Below are 16,298 nucleotides of genomic sequence, written 5' to 3'. Positions count from 1 at the left end.
GGAATTGTCCCTCCTATTTTTTAGACCCCATTTAAAGACCATACTATGAGCATGCGTGATGATGGATCAACTTTTTAAATTGTGCTCGATGAGCTTCACACTGGTCAGTATTCTAAAATTGAACCAAAGTTACATAATCAGGCAAAATCTACAGTGGTGTGCCCTTTAGCCTCAGTCATGAGTTTCATCAGTAAGGACAAACAACTTTGTTAACACTCTTTGTCAGTTTTACAATCAGGGCTACTCTAAGTAAACCTGCTGAGTTGAAGGTCCTAAAACAGTTAAATATCTAGATATTTCACAGTTTTGTTTTGTTTTTTCTGAAAATGTAATTTATAGTTGGAAATATTCCTGTGACTGTAATGTTTCAGACTGAAAAATACAGTGAGGCCCACAAGTGTTTGGACAGTGACACAATATTTATAAATTTGCCCTTGCATGCCACCACAGTGGCTTTGAAATGAAGTAATCAAGATGTGACTGAAGTGCAGACTTTTAGCTTTAATTTAAGGGGTTGAACAAAAATATGGCATTAACTGTTTAGGAAATACAGCCAGTTTTATACATTGTTACCCCGTTTTCAGAGGCTCAAAAGTAATGGGACAAATGGACTGCATTTCTACAGCGCTTTCCTAGTCTACTGACCACTCAAAGCACTTTGCAATGTTTTTGCCTCACATTCACCTGTTCACACACACATTTACGGCGCCAGCTGTCCATCAGGAGCGGTGAGGGGTTCAGTATCTTGCTCAAGGACACTTCGACACACCCTGGAGGAGCCGGGAACCCTCCAGTTACCGGACGACCGCTCTACCTCCTGAGCCATGCCGCCCCAACTACAACTATACATAACATGCATAACTATAATTATAAGGATTATATTCAGTATTTGGAGGAAAATCCTTTGCAGTGTATGTCTGCCTGAAGTCTGGAACCCATGGACATGAACAGATTCTCCCTTAAGACGCTCTGCCAAGCCTTCACTGCCAGTTGCTGCTGGTTTGTGGGTCTTCAGCAAGTGAAAAGCAGCTCAGCTGGGTTTGATCTGGGGACTGACTTGGCCACTCCCAATCACTACTATGCCACTTTAGATGTCTTCTGTGGTCTTCCAGGCCTTGTGGTGTTGCTGAGCTCACCAGTGAATTCCTGCTTTTTCAGGATAAACCAAACCATTGATTTGGCTACTAGTACGATAGATTTTTTGCTTTTTTGCTTGAGCCCAACGATGGCCTCCTTCACCAGCACAGACACCTCTTTAGATCGCATGTTGAGGGTTCTGATAAAAAGCTACCAAATGCAAAAGCAACCACTTGGAATGAACTCTAGACCTTTTATTTTCTTCATTTGTTATGGAATATCGAGAGGAAAGGCCACAGCCGGCCAATAAACATTCAAGTGTCCAATTTCATTTGAGCCTCTGAAAATGGGATGACAATGTTTAAAACAGGCTGTAATTCCTGAAAGGTTAATGCCATTTTTTTTTGTTCAACCCCTTAAATTAAAGCTGAAAGTCTGCACTTCAATGACGTCTTGATTCCTCCATTTCAAATCCGCTGTGGTGGTGTACAAGGGCAAAATTATGAATATTGTGTCACTGTCCAAATACTTATGGACCCAACTGTATTATGTGCCCCCTGTTTTCAAAAGCCAGTTGATCCTCTAATAGGTTATTCATATTGGTATGCAGACTGTATAGTCCAGAACATGTTGCTTAAATAGTGAAGAGAAGATTTAAATTAAGATTTAAATTAAAAGAAATTAGAAGAAATATTATAAGAAATTGTAATACGTGAACACACATTCGGAAAAAACAACTTCAACAAAACAACAAGGTCTCATGTATTTTTGTTTGTTTTGTTTCTCCCCTTGCAGTACAACATCATTGAAATTATGGTAAGGCTCTCTATGCTAAATGTGAAAATATACTCACCATAAATGTATTGGATTGTGATGAGCTGTTTCAAAGTTTGCACAGAGTAGGTTGTAATGTGGCAGTAGTTTGTCCTCTTAATTTCTCTGTAGTATAAGTAACTGATATAGTTAGTCTCCCAATCAGTTTAATACAATTTAAATAAAGCGTAGGATCCAAGCTTTCTTTGCACTGTTTTAGTAAACAGAATCTTTTTCACCTTCAGAGTCATCAAGTGCATTTTAATCTTCTTGGAGTGAAATAAACGCTTTTTAACAGCCTTTACAAATTCTCTACTTGACAATGAATTAATTCTGGGCTCTTTTACATGTCTGTGTTTTTCGAGTTTAGCCATTTAGGTTCCAATAGATGTTTAACAGGAGGTTTACCAAAGTTTACCCTCTTCCAGTATCAGTGCATTCTCTCTCTGCCCCTTCTTTACAGGACCCTCCTGGAAACCGGATTGGACAGTGGCTGAACACCTCATCCGATGGTAAAATAGTGCAGCTCTCTTATTCCTTGATCTCTGAGGCCTTCACAGGAGACTACCGCATTATTGTGCAGACTGCTGAAGATCAAATACATCATAGTTTCAGGGTTGAGGAATATGGTACGTTACGCTTTTTTTCTTTCTTTCCTTTTTTTTTTTTTACCTTCCATAATGTGTTGTTATGTATTAGTAAATGAGGAATAGTAAAAATCATGTTTTTGTTTCCAGTTTTGCCCAAATTTGGTGTAAAGGTCCAGGCACCTGAAGAAATAAGTATTGTGCAGGAGGAAATCCAAGCTGAAATATGTGGAAAGTAAGTATTTTTAAGTAAGTAAGTAATTATTTTTCTCTGAATCTAAAAGTAAATTAATCTGCAGTCGACAAGTTGTTTACATATATATATTGAGATTATTTTTTTTATTTTTATTTTATATTATTTTATTTTTTACCTTTTCATCAGGTATACATATGGACAGCCTGTGCCAGCCAAAGCTCATATTGAGGTGGTCCGGCCTGTTCGTTTTCAGGGTACGATTCTGATTTCTACCCCTAAAGAACCAGAGGCAGCCTATGATATAAGTGTCCCTTACTATGAAGAGGAAAAACAGGTAGAGTTCTGGTAGCCATCTTTGTTTTCTTCCTGTTGAAAATGCATCCAGGCCAGACGTGAACAAATATCTATGTATATCAAATGCATGGACTAGAATAGACCCAAAGAGCATGCAGTCTCCCTGCACTCAATGAATTGTGTTTTTGCAAAGTTTGAGGACTATTTGCATATTCATAGATCTGCACATTTTTAATGAGGGCAAGGTGAAGAGTTACATTTTGCTCCAGAGTTCTGAAACCTTTTAAGATTGAGAAGTCTGACTTTTCACCCGCCCCACCCTCCCCCCTTTCCCCCGCCCACCTCACATCTTTGTACATTGTAGACAGGGAAGACTGGCTGTGCTACTTTTACTTTCAACATGTCAACTTTCACAAAACTTGACCAAAAGGTGCTGACAGATAAACTGTACCTTTACGCCAAAGTGGAAGAGGAGGGGACAGGCAAGTGTTAACATATCGTATGTCAAACATTTTCAAATAGACAATGTCTGATTTAAGGATATGCTATTCGCACTGTTGTAACATGATCACTTTTCTTGCAGGTACTACATATGGACATAGAAAGCTAACAATAAGACTTTCTTATATCATTGGAAAACTATCCTTTATTGACACCCCCAAGCTATATGAACATGGATCAGTTGTGGAAGGAAAAGTGAGTGCAAAATATGGTCTTTATGTCTTTAAACTTGGTCCAAATGCCACTAATAAACCATTTACATTGCTAATACATCTTCATTTTTCCATTAGGTTAAAGCAGTTTACTTCAATGAAACCCCCATTCCTGACTATTCAGTCTACCTGTTTGAGTCAGGACATCGCTTACAAAACCTCACGACTGACAGAAATGGTGTTGCCTCTTTCTCACTGAATACATCTGACTTCAGAGGGGACATCACACTACAGGTAAGTAAGACATCAAAACTGCATCTGTTTTCGCAGTATTAGCAGTCACATCATTATTCATTATAAGGAAGGCATTGGCATAAACCCAAAAGGTGAGCAGGTGGGGTCACTCACTCATAAATGATCCAAAGTGGTTCCTAAAAATTCTGCAATGGGCCATATTTTCTACCATAATAGAGGATGGCCTTGTTGGAGGTCTTCAGCTGTGGGCAATCATGACTGAGAACAGCTGAAACTACAACAGGTTGATTTCACCAATTAATTCCTACTCTCTGCTTTAAGGTGAGGTAATCAGTGAAATCACCTGGTGGAGTTTTTGGTTGGAATGAAAACCTGCAGCCGCTTGGCCCTCCATGGAACCAGTTTGACACCCCTGCTGTGGAGCGCATATATGAGCATTTCTAATTCAGGAGCAACAACTGCTGTTCTCAGTTTACTCATGTTTCTTCAATGAAAGAAATGGGATCTCGGCAGCTGCTTAACATGGGTATCAAACGATATGGATGGGTCAAAAATTACACAGAAGCCTCCTCAATATTCTGTATGATCATGGGGGCAAACTTATCTGGAGCAACAATCAAAACCTCTGTCTTATCAGCATTGTGCTGTAAAGAGTTTTCTGACATCCAGTCCTTAATGACATCAAGACAGTCAAGGAGAATGGATAACCTATAAGTCTCACTCTGTTTGAATGTGAAATACAATCGTAAGTCATCCACATATAAATGGTAAACAATATTAAAGCTATTTATATATCCCAAGAGCATTAACTATATGAAGAACAGTAAGCACCCCTGTGGAACTGAGCCCTGTGGAACACCATAAGACAGAAGAGAGGCATCAGACACAAAGTCTCCAAAAGAGAAAGCATGACTTCTGTCAGTGAGGTAGGCTGTAAACTGGTCTAATTCTATGCCTGATATGCCCATCCAATCATGTAACCTCTTCATCAGGATGTGATGGTCTACTGATGTCAAGAAGTACTAACACAGGGCAATCACCCACATCAGAGGACATTAAAATTTTAAACCTCCCAGAGGAGCAGTTTCAGTACAACACTGTTTAGGAAACCCTGACTGAAACTTATTATAAATACAATAGATAGATAGATAGATAGATAGATAGGTATACTTTATTGATCCCAGACTGGGAAATTCACACGTTACAGCAGCATCATCAATAAAAACAAACAAATAAATAAATAAAATAAAATAAAATAAAATAAAATAAAATAAAATAAAATAAAATAAAATAAAATAAAAATAAAAAAGTTAAAATTAAAAGTATATACAATAGAGACTAAAAATGTGAAATATATACACTAAATACAATAAGGGCTAAGTATATACAATAAAGTGGCCTGAGAATATAAGATGTTTAAGTGTTGAAATGTAAGAAATGTAAGACATACTGATGAAAATAATAAATATGAAAAATGAAAAATACAGATAGTAGATGGTATGGCACAGGGTAAGCTTGACACCATTGTACCAGGAAAAACACCATGGCACCAGGAAAACAAGGAATACAAGGATACAAGGATACAAGGAAGTTTATTGGTCATTATACAACAGGTTGAATAATGAAATTAAAGTGTGGTTCCCTCTTGACTGATTAATTGATTGTATAAAAAATAAAATTATTAAACATGGAGTAGTGCAGATGGTGCATTTAGTAGTCTCACAGCCTGAGGGAAGAAGCTGCTCTGTAGTCTGGTGGTATGGCAGCGGATACTTCTGTATCTTTTGCCTGACGGCAGCAGGGTGAACAGGCTGTGGCTGGGGTGGGTGTTGTCTTTTAGTATCCTTTTGGCTCTGCGCAGGCACCTCACCTCCCCGATATCACTGAGGCTTGGTAGATGGGTACCAATGATGTTTTGGGCAGTTTTAATCACTCTTTGCAGAGTCTTCCTATTCTTCTATTCCTATTCCTATAAATATTGTGCCTCTCCAATGCAGTAGTGAGATGATAGGCCATGACGTTAGGATTTTGGACAAGAATGGGAGTTTGGATATTTGCCTATAATTCTTGGGCAAAATAGGGTCTGAATTTGTTTTCTTTATTATGGGCTACATAGTAGCATGCTTAAAATTTGAAGGGACATGTCCACTTGACAATGAAGAATCATTAATAGCTGCTACAACGGAACCAACAATTGGCAAAACATTTAAAAATAGGCAAGGAGTTAAAACATCAACAGGGCAAGATGTTAGTGTTTGAAGGAGTCCAGTGCACAGGGAGATATAGAGGGGCTGCAAGAGCCTTGATGGACACTGGACCTAATAGCCCTTACCTTATCAACAAAGAATGCCAGGAACTTGTTGAAGTTGTGGAAGCAAAATACACATTTCGGGTGGCTCAGACTTCCTGATTGATTCAGGACGTCTGATTGATTCAGCTAATTGACGGGCCCAGACGACAGGATGGGCCCGGCATTCAATCCTTTAGGCATGCACATGAACACTTACCATGTCTTTGTTCCCATTTGGAACCGCACCCTGCCTGATCACTGCCTTACAGTACCTTGATCACTGTCGTACAATACCTTCCCTCCCCTTTTGTTCTCTACCTATTTACATACTGTCTGTACTCACTGTATAAAGGTCTCCCCCTGACATTGCTCTTGGTCAGCTCACCGTACCAGATACCCTCTGTGTCGGTCAGTTCACCAGTGTGCCGGTACACTTTAATAAACTCACACCATTACAGCAAACTCCTAGATTGGACTACTGTGATTTTCTTCAACAAAGTCATCATTGAAAAAACATGGTAATGAATGGGGCTTTGGTGAAACAATGTTGTTAACAGTTTCAAACAAGATCTTAGGGTTATTACATTAAAATTAAATTGGCAGGGTACTGCAAGAACTAATAAACCATACTCAGTGATAATATGTGAATACAGGTTTTTTGGACATGGCGGGTCTGCGTTTACATAAAAATTAAAGAAAATGCATTTTAGATCACTGATCAGTAGGTCCTCACAGGAGGTCCAGAGTATAATACAATGAAGGATGTAGCTCCAACATATACCTAAATAATACATTACTTCAACAAAGTACAAATGTAACCGTTGCACTAAAGAAAATGCATTCCATGCCATTCCATGAAGCCATGAATCAAGCATTTAATTTATTGCCACAAAAGGAAGACAAATCATACAGAGCTAGGAACTCCCATACTGCAGGTTTAATAAAACTGAGGAAACAATGTATATCTTTTAGGCGCAAATTAATCAACAGGTGGTAGCGATGCAATTGAAATGAGGAAACAAACATTTAAAATATTTTTATTGTGAAGCAAGCACTGTATCAGTAGTACAATCTTCTTTGATATACATATTGCCTCATTTCAAATATATACAAACTAAATGTGAAACTTGTAGTATAAAACATAAAATTAAAAAATAAATAAATAATGACGGGAGAAAAACGAAAATAAAAAATGATACCTCTAACTCCCTCCCTGTCCCACCCCACCGATCAAGTGCTACTGAGGGCTGTGCTCTATCTTGTTTTAAATATTATTGATTATTGGTTTCCAAATATTGGAGATTATTGGTTTCCAAATCTTTTTGAAGTCTTCCAACCTGTCATTAAGAGCATGTCGAATCCTCTCCAAATGTAAGGTATCAGTCAATGCAGCTACCCAAGCCCTAATATTTGGTGTCTCCTTCGTTTTCCAGTGTAAGAGGACAGGTTTTTTCCCACATAGGAGGCCGTAGGACAGAAGACAGCGCTGAGTACTCTGCAGGCTCCTAGTGTTCTCTGATGTCCCCAATATAACCAAGAGCGGATCTGGTCTTATTGTAGTCTTAAACACCTTTAAAATTAATGAAAATATTGCTGTCCAAAAATCTTCTAATTAGGGGCATAGTGCATAGCTGTGACATAAGTCTGCATCTGCCAGATTACATTTTTCACAGGTGGGTGACATTTTTGGAAAGATTTTATGTAACTTGACCCTCAAGTAGTGTAAGCTATGCAGGGTTTTAAACTGGATCAAACTGTGCCTAGTGTTCAGAGAGCAAGTGTTGACATACTTCAGGCTTTCCTCCCAGATGTCCTCTGCTAATCCCATACCCAGTTCTGATTCCCAGCCTTTCTTTATGCATTCCATATTTACTTGGTTTTGCTCCTGCAATAAATTGTGTATAAATGAGATTGCATTTCTTTCCACTGTGCGGTCTATCATGCACGTAAATTAATCAAGACACAGGATAGAATTCTCATGCCCAAATAAGCTTCTTGTGGCCATAACATTTATATTTTTGTCTTCTCGATGTGCTTGCAACCTTATCAGTGCTATTAAAAAAGATCCCTGTTTTCTTTTATTCTTTTATTCTTTTCTTCTTCCAGGTTGGTGCCAAACTGGCTATGGACTCCCATGAATATAGGACTCCACACTATGAGTCAGGGAAACACACCCTGTCATTGGTCCAGGCCTCTACACCAGTCAGCTCCCTGGAGGTGAAGAGAAACGACAAGACACCACTTCCTTGTGACAAAAAAGAGCCAATCTCCATCAAGTACACTATAGCTAGAGAGACGCCAGGCTCTGTGGATGTGATTTATCTGGTGAGTGTGTCTGATGTATGTGTTTGGTTTGTTTGACTCCTGTGTTGGCTGATTGCATGACACTAACAACAGCCAAAGTTGTAGCACCAAGCTTTTATTAGAAAAAGTCTTAAAATGGCTTGCAGATTCATACTTTTAAATTTTAAACATCATGGATGGAATAATTTATTTATGAGGATATTTCAGGTCAGAAACTACATATTGATACTCCACACACTGATTTTTAATGGTTTAGTGATTTTAGGAGTTTTCAGACCCCTTGTGTCGTTGTCACGACAGGTGGATGGTGGTGGACCCAAATGCAGAAGCAAGCAGGCAAAAAATGCTCAATGGCAAACAAAAATATATTTAATAAACTCACAGTAAACGCAGGGAACACATGGCAGGGAAGACAACACAGTGAACAGACAAGGAACAGCACTCAACACAGGACTTAAATACACAAGAACTAATGAGCAAACAAGACACAGCTGGGGAAGGAGCTGGAGCACAAGACCGGAGAATACAGACCCTGTGTTCCAAATCACATATTTACACTTTTTAAGGATTCAAGGAACCTGTCATACCAGCTCACATTTACATGTTAGTGGTACGAAATTAGGACTCAGGTCCCGGTATAAGCCTAAATAAATAAATAAAACAAGGTAAAAAAAAAAAAAGAAGTGTAAATATAAAAAATAAAATATATAAGTATAAACAGTATATATGAATATAACCACTATGTATAAGTATAAACAGTATGTATCACTATAAACAGTATGTATGAATAAATATAAACAGCTTATATGAATATAAACATAAACAGTATATGTATATAATAAATATAAACAGCCTATATAAATATAAAATATAAAAAGTATATATATAATAAATATAAAAAAATATATATAAACAGCCTATATAAATATAAACAGTATATATATAATATAAACAGTGCATATGAATAGAAAGTGGACCAAGTGACAGAACCCGACACCCGGAACTGGGATTCAGGAACTGTTAGACTTGATACACAGACAGTGCTTTACTTTTAGTATGTACTGCATCTGCCCTTTCAAAGTATGTAGTTTATTATGAAATATGCATGCGAATGCATACTATTGGGACACACTACATACATCATCCCTGAAGTTGATGTATGTATTGCTCACTTACGCCGCCGTCCGTAGCGCCACATTTGAATGTTGTTGTCAAAATGCCGGTGCTGTTTCATACTGCGCTGTCGTCTGTCATATTTCTGATCTTCCGTCTTCCTGTCTCTTCTGCTGTCACTGAGCGAGTTTTGTGCGATATGTGTGTTTTGTTGTCTTCCATACGTGGGCATGGCTTGTACACGCAAAGGATTGTGGGTCAGAATGGCCAGAACAGCATGCTGAAATGCATACTGCAAAATCTGACCAGATGTAGTAGAACAACCTGGTACTCTTGGCATACTGCATCTGACATACTATGTATTGGGACATACTCTTTTTTTTTCCTACTAAATAGTATGGGAGTATGAGTATTGGAACGCAGGGAGAGGAGAGGTCAAAGGAAAAACTGGGATAATTACCAGACACAGGGCAGGTGAGGAACTGGGAGGGGCAAACAAGACACAGGTAAAAACACTGATGGGAACTGGGCAAAGGAAACACAGGGAAACAGAAAAACATATATACTCATATTTTGTTTCATTCTCTAACAATTTGTCTCACCAGATCTTATCTAGAGGTGTCATTGTCAAGCAAGGACACGTGAAAGTTGAAGTGCAAGATGGTCCAGGTAGGTAAAGACAGTTGCTTGGATGATGAGTTACTAATGAGCCTCTTTCCATAAAGTCCTAATCTGCCTTATACAAACACCTCAGTCACGTTTGGACTGATGAGCCCCTCCTGGAATTGCCACCTTATTGTAGTGGAGGGCTTTGTGTGATCCTGGTAACTTTGCTGTCTAGAACATTTAGTTCCTGGTAGGGTCACCCAAGGCAAAGTGGTCTCAGGTAAGGGACCAACTAAGAGCAATTCAGAAGAAAAAAAAAAAAAAATCAGACAGTTAGACAAGACATGGCTAACACTCACTGTCCATCTCACCTAGTTTAAGGGAGACATGAAGCTAGGCATTATCCACATGGCAATGAAATAGGATATTGTGCTTACCAATAACATGAGCCAAGGAGAGCATGCAGATAACAGTAAGGGGGGCAAAACTGACCCCTGGGGGACTTCAGAGGACAAGGGGGAAAGAGGGGAAGAGGATTCTCACTTCAACAGAAAAATGTATGTCAGTGAGGTAGGCGTGCACCCAGTCCAGGACTGATTCTCTTATTACAAGGTAATGAGCAACTGTGTCCAAAGCAGTACTCAAAGGAATGCCGCTAGAATCAGTGGCAAGCACAAGATCAGCGTTTTCAAAGACTTAAGAAATGGAATCATAGATTAGTCTGTACAGTAGCTATGGAGAACAAGAAGATCGAGGGTAGAGCTCTAGAACTAGTGAATATTAGATCAGGTTTGATGACACCAGTTGGTTTGATTTGCAGTGACTTCTGGTGAGGTCTCCTTTGAGGTCGAAGTGTCTCCAGACATGGCACCACTGGTCCAGGTTGTTGCATATGCTGTTCTTCCCAGTGAGACTGTGATTGCCCACAGCGCTGACTTCTCGACAGAGAAATGCTTCAATAACAAGGTCAGTGTCAGCAGAAGAGGTGTCGACAGAGGTCTGGATGTCACATTTCGGCTTAGACTGACTCTCGCTTTGCTAATATATCAGGCTGAAATTGGGATTTTCTTTTAAAAAAAAAATGCATACTGGTCAGTCGGTGCCCTTCATCTCTGATATGATGAACATGATGCAGTTTGTTTGAGTATGCCGACTATGTTTGACTATAAATTCCACTCAAGTGTATATTGATATTTCATTATTACTTCCTACAGTTTTTTGTATTCTGGGTTTTTAAGTCTTAGAGAGCCTATATCCATTTTTGGGGGATGGACTCTGGCTTTTATCACCACTTGAACTAAACCTTAAAGAGAGTGAGAGCTGAACCATGCCCACTGACTGCTGTGAGACAGAAAAAGGGTGCAGTACTGTCTTTTGGCCAAAGGGGCAGTGCCAAGCACTGCATATATGGCACTAATTTGGGATGAATGCTATAAAACGATCAAAACATTTGATTCCATATATTTACCAGAAACTGGTCTGTCGTTGTCATTGTTACACTGTCATTGTTACATGGTTATCTGTTTGAACCTGAATGTCAGCTTATTGTAGTGAAATGGGGATGTAGCTGACAGGAGGTGACTAAGCAGAGTATCTAATGGATAAAAACCCTAAGGTCAGGGTGGTGTGTGTGCGTGTGTGTTTGTGTGTGTGCGTGCATGCGTGCGTGCGTGTGTGCATGCATGCATGGGTGTGTGTGCGGGTCAGGTGTCGTTGGAGTTTAATCCATCCTCAGCTGTCCCAGGAGAGGAAAACTTCCTACAACTGTCGGCCAAGCCACACTCTCTGTGTGGCATCAGTGCTGTCGACCAGAGCGTCCTCATCAAGGAGCCAGGGAAGAAGGTGGATGCAGACGAGGTAACTGCAGGAATAAACTGCAATAGTCATGCAGATCATTTGCTCTTTTTTTTTTCTTTCACTGTTTTGCCATCATGAACCTCTGCATCGTCATTCAGCCAGAGGTCACAGAATCAGACTCGTAACTTGAAGGTTGTCAGCTTGGAAGAAGTTCATGAGTAATGCTCTCCTTGTATATTGAGAGCATTACTCATCATATCATGCAAGCTGCAGTGACAGTCATCTTCAAGTTGGCTTTCCTAATCTTAATACATTTGGTCTGCAGTCTGGATGCAGCAATTTGAGGAAGCTGCTGGTGGGAAACAGAGTCTTTATTTATGCCAAATCTGAGTTATATTCGTTTGGTAGGGAGTTAGGTGGAAGATATCAAGGCATGCACAGTAATGCTCTCTATGTCAGACACATAAAGACAGTGCTCCAGTCTTGGAAGTTGGAAGAAGCTGAGTTCCTCTGCTCTTCAAACTTGAGAGAAGTGTCAGATATCTCAAGTTTCCCAAGTTTCTAACAAGTGGTCTGACAAAGAGAGATCTGTAAGAGGTGAGACAGCCAGCAGACAATCTGATTTTTTGTGCCATCCAACATTTAGTGTGTTTAAACCTCACAGAGAACACGGATTGTTCTGGAGAACAAAACAGTCGCTCTTTATATTTTTTGTACTCTCCAATTCAACTCAACTCAACTTTTTTGTCAATTTCCTATAAACAGAGGGTACAGATGACTGCAATTGCATTTTGTGCGGTCCAAGGTGCAAACGAAATAGCAGTATACAACAACAAAGTAACAATATACAACATATAGTATATACAACAATATACAATATATTCCATCAGGCAGGAGGTCCTTTTGAACATCCAGCCTGATGGAAAAGGGTCAGACGGTCTGTGTGAGGGGTGGGAGGGGTTCCTCATCATGGTGGAAGCTCTGCATATGCAGCGTGTCTGGACGATGTCTCCACAGAACAACATCAATCAGTGCAAAAACAGGAAACACTTGGCAGTTCATAGCAGTGACCCTTATCTTTCTTTTCAGATGTTTTATTTGCTGCCTGTGACGCAGTTGTCCCGTTTTCCACGCGAGATTGAAGATGCTACATCATGTTTGCCTGTGAGAACAAAGAGATGCGTTTTTATGCCACCTTCTCACAGAGACGACAATTATGCTTACAACAATGATGCTTACAACAATGATGCATACGACAATGATGCTTACACAGTTTTCCAGGTACTTTTTATGCCACAGTGGGCACATCATATCAACACTCTCTATCAGTCTATCTATATTTATGTTTGTGTGTGTGTGTGTGTGTGTGTGTGTGTGTGTGTGTGTGTGTGTACGTATGTGTGTGTATATACATATTCACAGGACACTTGTAAAAGAGATTTTTAATCTCAATGAGCCTTTACAGGTTAAGTAAAAAGTGAAGAAATACATAAATGTTTTTGGTTTATCTAGAATTTGGGGATGAAGATGGCAACAAATTTGGTTATCAGAACGCCTTCTTGCGTCAAGTATAAGGGAAGAGAATATAACTATCGTCGCAAAGGTAAGGCTTCTTTCTTTTGTTGAAGGTTAACCAGCGTAATTCCATTTAAGTTCATTGTGTTATTGTTTCTCCTTGCTACTGGTTGAGTAATATCTCAATATTTTCTGGTTTCTTCAGTTATTCCTCATAGATATGACATGAACTCAGTAGCACTTGGGTACCTGCCTGAACAAGAAGTGGCGATTTTTCTTGTTGGTAGTGAACCTCCTTCAGTGACAGAATCAATCCGTGCTTTCTTCCCTGAGACTTGGATTTGGGACCTTGTGGACGTCGGGTGAGCTCCTATCATCACTCTTACCCAAAGAGGTTCTATATAATGCCAGAAAGAGTTTTTCAGGCTTGTACCATAGCAGAATCGTGTTTAGACCTCTAAAGAACTCTTTTAGAAAGTTTCTCTCGGGCAACAAGCTCAAATGGTTCAGTACACACACTTTGTGGAACTGTAAATGAAAACATTCAAGAACACATGGAATGCAGAATTCAAACAACTTATTTAAGTAACTGCAATCAAATGGTTCAGGATTACAACAGTTCAAAAAGAAGCTTTATTTGTAAATGAAGACATGCACAAGGAAGAATTTCTGCTGTATTTGATAGTGACAGGAGAGAAAGAGAGGGCATGACATGTAACAAATGGCCCGGGCTCAAAATGATCTCATGTATTTTGATCCAGATTGAACAGGATCTGGATTCCCAAATGTCGCCTTGGACTTCTTTTATTACCCCTCAATCTGCTGGACAAATAATAGTTAATTTGGTCTTGGAAGAGAAATCATTAATAATCTGCCTTTTCTCCATCTGTAAACTTATGAAGTTAATTTGTCATTGGACATAATAACACCAGGTGCATTTCTTGGTTTTGATAATTGGAGATATCTCACTGACAGCTGATCCATCAGACTACAAAGTAGCTTCTTCTTTGGTGGTGTGGTAAAGTGACTGATGTAATTGAATCAGCAGCAGTGCAAATAATCCCCAGTATGTATGTGTCTCGGTGCACCTGTTAATCCAGAGAGACTGGATCCAAGGATGTGCCCCTCACTGTCCCGGACACCATCACCACCTGGGAGACGGAGGCTTTCTGCTTGTCCCCTCAGGGTTTTGGTCTCGCTCCTCGTAAAGAGCTCACTGTCTTCCAGCCCTTCTTCCTCGAGCTCAGCCTGCCCTACTCCATAATCCGGGGGGAACACTTTGAGCTGAAGGCAACTGTCTTCAACTACCTGCCCAGGTGCATCATGGTAATGAAGCCCTTTACACTGACAGTGCATGATCTAGGTTACGTATTCAAGCAGAATTGGTTTTCTTTAAAGTTTTTATCCCCCAGTCAGTGGTGTTCAGATCTGGTCTGATGGAGTTTGTCTGATTGCATTTTTATGAATTACATGGAATCAGTCAGTACTGCACTAGTTGTCAATGGGAAGCCCAGAGAATCCTGGTGTGATTTTAATGGGACATTTTATTATTTTTGGACTCCACATGAAGTATGAATGAATATTATTTCATCTTATTATTATTGCTATCTCAGAGGTAAGAGTGTTTTAGTGTCCTGTGATTGATTTTGAGTTTCTTCTGAATACTTAATATTTTAATGTGTTTTCTGATACAAACATTTTCAGATTTAAACATCTTCAATACTGGCACATAAGGTAGACTCACATCAGTGACTCAAAAAAAAATCAATTTATATCAGTTAGCCTTCTAAACCGATATAAATCAAATTATATGTTCTCTTCACCAGATGTCATTTTATTTATTTGTTCAGTCATTTTGAGAAGCTGCAAGCTGCATTCTAGACCTATTATTTATTTTTTTCTTCTTTTCTTTATTTTTCCATAATTTGTTTCTATCATGGAGTTCCAATTTAATATCTGACTAGTGTGTCTCTTGGCCAGGTCACTGTGACCCCAGCCCCCTCTGTAGAATACACGCTCACCCCCCTCTCTGGAGACAAGTACTCATCCTGTCTGTGTGCCAGTGAACGCAAGACCGTCAGCTGGACGATGGCACCCAGTGTCTTGGGTGAGGCCAGACCTTCACACCTTCATTTTGCTGAACACTCAAACTTGTGGGGCAAGCAGAGTCCATTTTTCCTTATTTTGTGTTTCCTTCATCTGCTTGACCTGAAAAACAAGTTGGCGAATAGGCAACATGCCAGAAAATGTGATGACACAGCAGTAGTCAGTGCTGAGGTCCTAGTTATTATGTACATGACATGATATTATTGGTGGATTTGATTCACATCTTTATCAGTCATTTGGTACAAAAATTTAATGCTTCCTGCATCGAGTCGTGCTTGAAGTTGATTGACATTTCCTTTAGTGCGTTGGGTATTTCTGACTCTGGTTAAAAAGTACCTTTTGTCTCAATTTGCAGTCCTTAGAGCACAGTTGCATCAAACTTGCGATGATTGACTTTGCATGTGTCTGTGCTGCCTCTTATTTTGTTCCAGGATATGCATGTAGAATCAGTGAGAGCACTTTACAGTCAGCTCAGCAGTAAAATAAGATTCACCTACTTCATCACTAAAACCTCATGAGCAGAATTACAGTGTACATTGGTCATTGCCTCACAGTGCCATACAGTATCATTGTGTACACAGCATGACCATATAAACGCATGAAATAGACCACAGAAGGGATGCTTTTTTATTCTTTGCATTATTTCATTCATGATCATTTTTTTTGTCCAATGAATTTTTACACTATCTCCC

The 16,298-nt window shown here is 39.4% G+C and overlaps 1 protein-coding gene across 1 annotated transcript in view; it reads left to right on the top strand.

Annotated features, from left to right (window-relative positions):
- LOC115370474 (alpha-2-macroglobulin-like) overlaps positions 1-16,298 on the top strand; it is a 29,675-nt gene that overhangs the window by 1,331 nt on the left and 12,046 nt on the right. Inside the window, exons 5-21 of the mRNA XM_030067501.1 lie at positions 1,873-1,893; positions 2,354-2,519; positions 2,628-2,712; positions 2,860-3,007; positions 3,332-3,449; positions 3,551-3,663; positions 3,759-3,914; positions 8,272-8,490; positions 10,188-10,251; positions 11,009-11,154; positions 11,896-12,045; positions 13,075-13,173; positions 13,228-13,266; positions 13,498-13,588; positions 13,706-13,862; positions 14,601-14,826; positions 15,481-15,607. Of these exons, the coding sequence (XP_029923361.1) occupies positions 1,873-1,893; positions 2,354-2,519; positions 2,628-2,712; positions 2,860-3,007; positions 3,332-3,449; positions 3,551-3,663; positions 3,759-3,914; positions 8,272-8,490; positions 10,188-10,251; positions 11,009-11,154; positions 11,896-12,045; positions 13,075-13,173; positions 13,228-13,266; positions 13,498-13,588; positions 13,706-13,862; positions 14,601-14,826; positions 15,481-15,607 (2,125 nt within the window). The remainder of the gene's footprint in view (positions 1-1,872; positions 1,894-2,353; positions 2,520-2,627; positions 2,713-2,859; positions 3,008-3,331; positions 3,450-3,550; positions 3,664-3,758; positions 3,915-8,271; positions 8,491-10,187; positions 10,252-11,008; positions 11,155-11,895; positions 12,046-13,074; positions 13,174-13,227; positions 13,267-13,497; positions 13,589-13,705; positions 13,863-14,600; positions 14,827-15,480; positions 15,608-16,298) is intronic.

Source organism: Myripristis murdjan, chromosome 13 (genome assembly GCF_902150065.1).
Source record: "Myripristis murdjan chromosome 13, fMyrMur1.1, whole genome shotgun sequence".
Classification (NCBI taxonomy): Eukaryota; Metazoa; Chordata; class Actinopteri; order Holocentriformes; family Holocentridae; genus Myripristis; species Myripristis murdjan.
The sequence above is the reverse complement of the archived record's forward strand: the minus strand, read 5'-3'. Positions and strand labels throughout refer to the sequence as shown.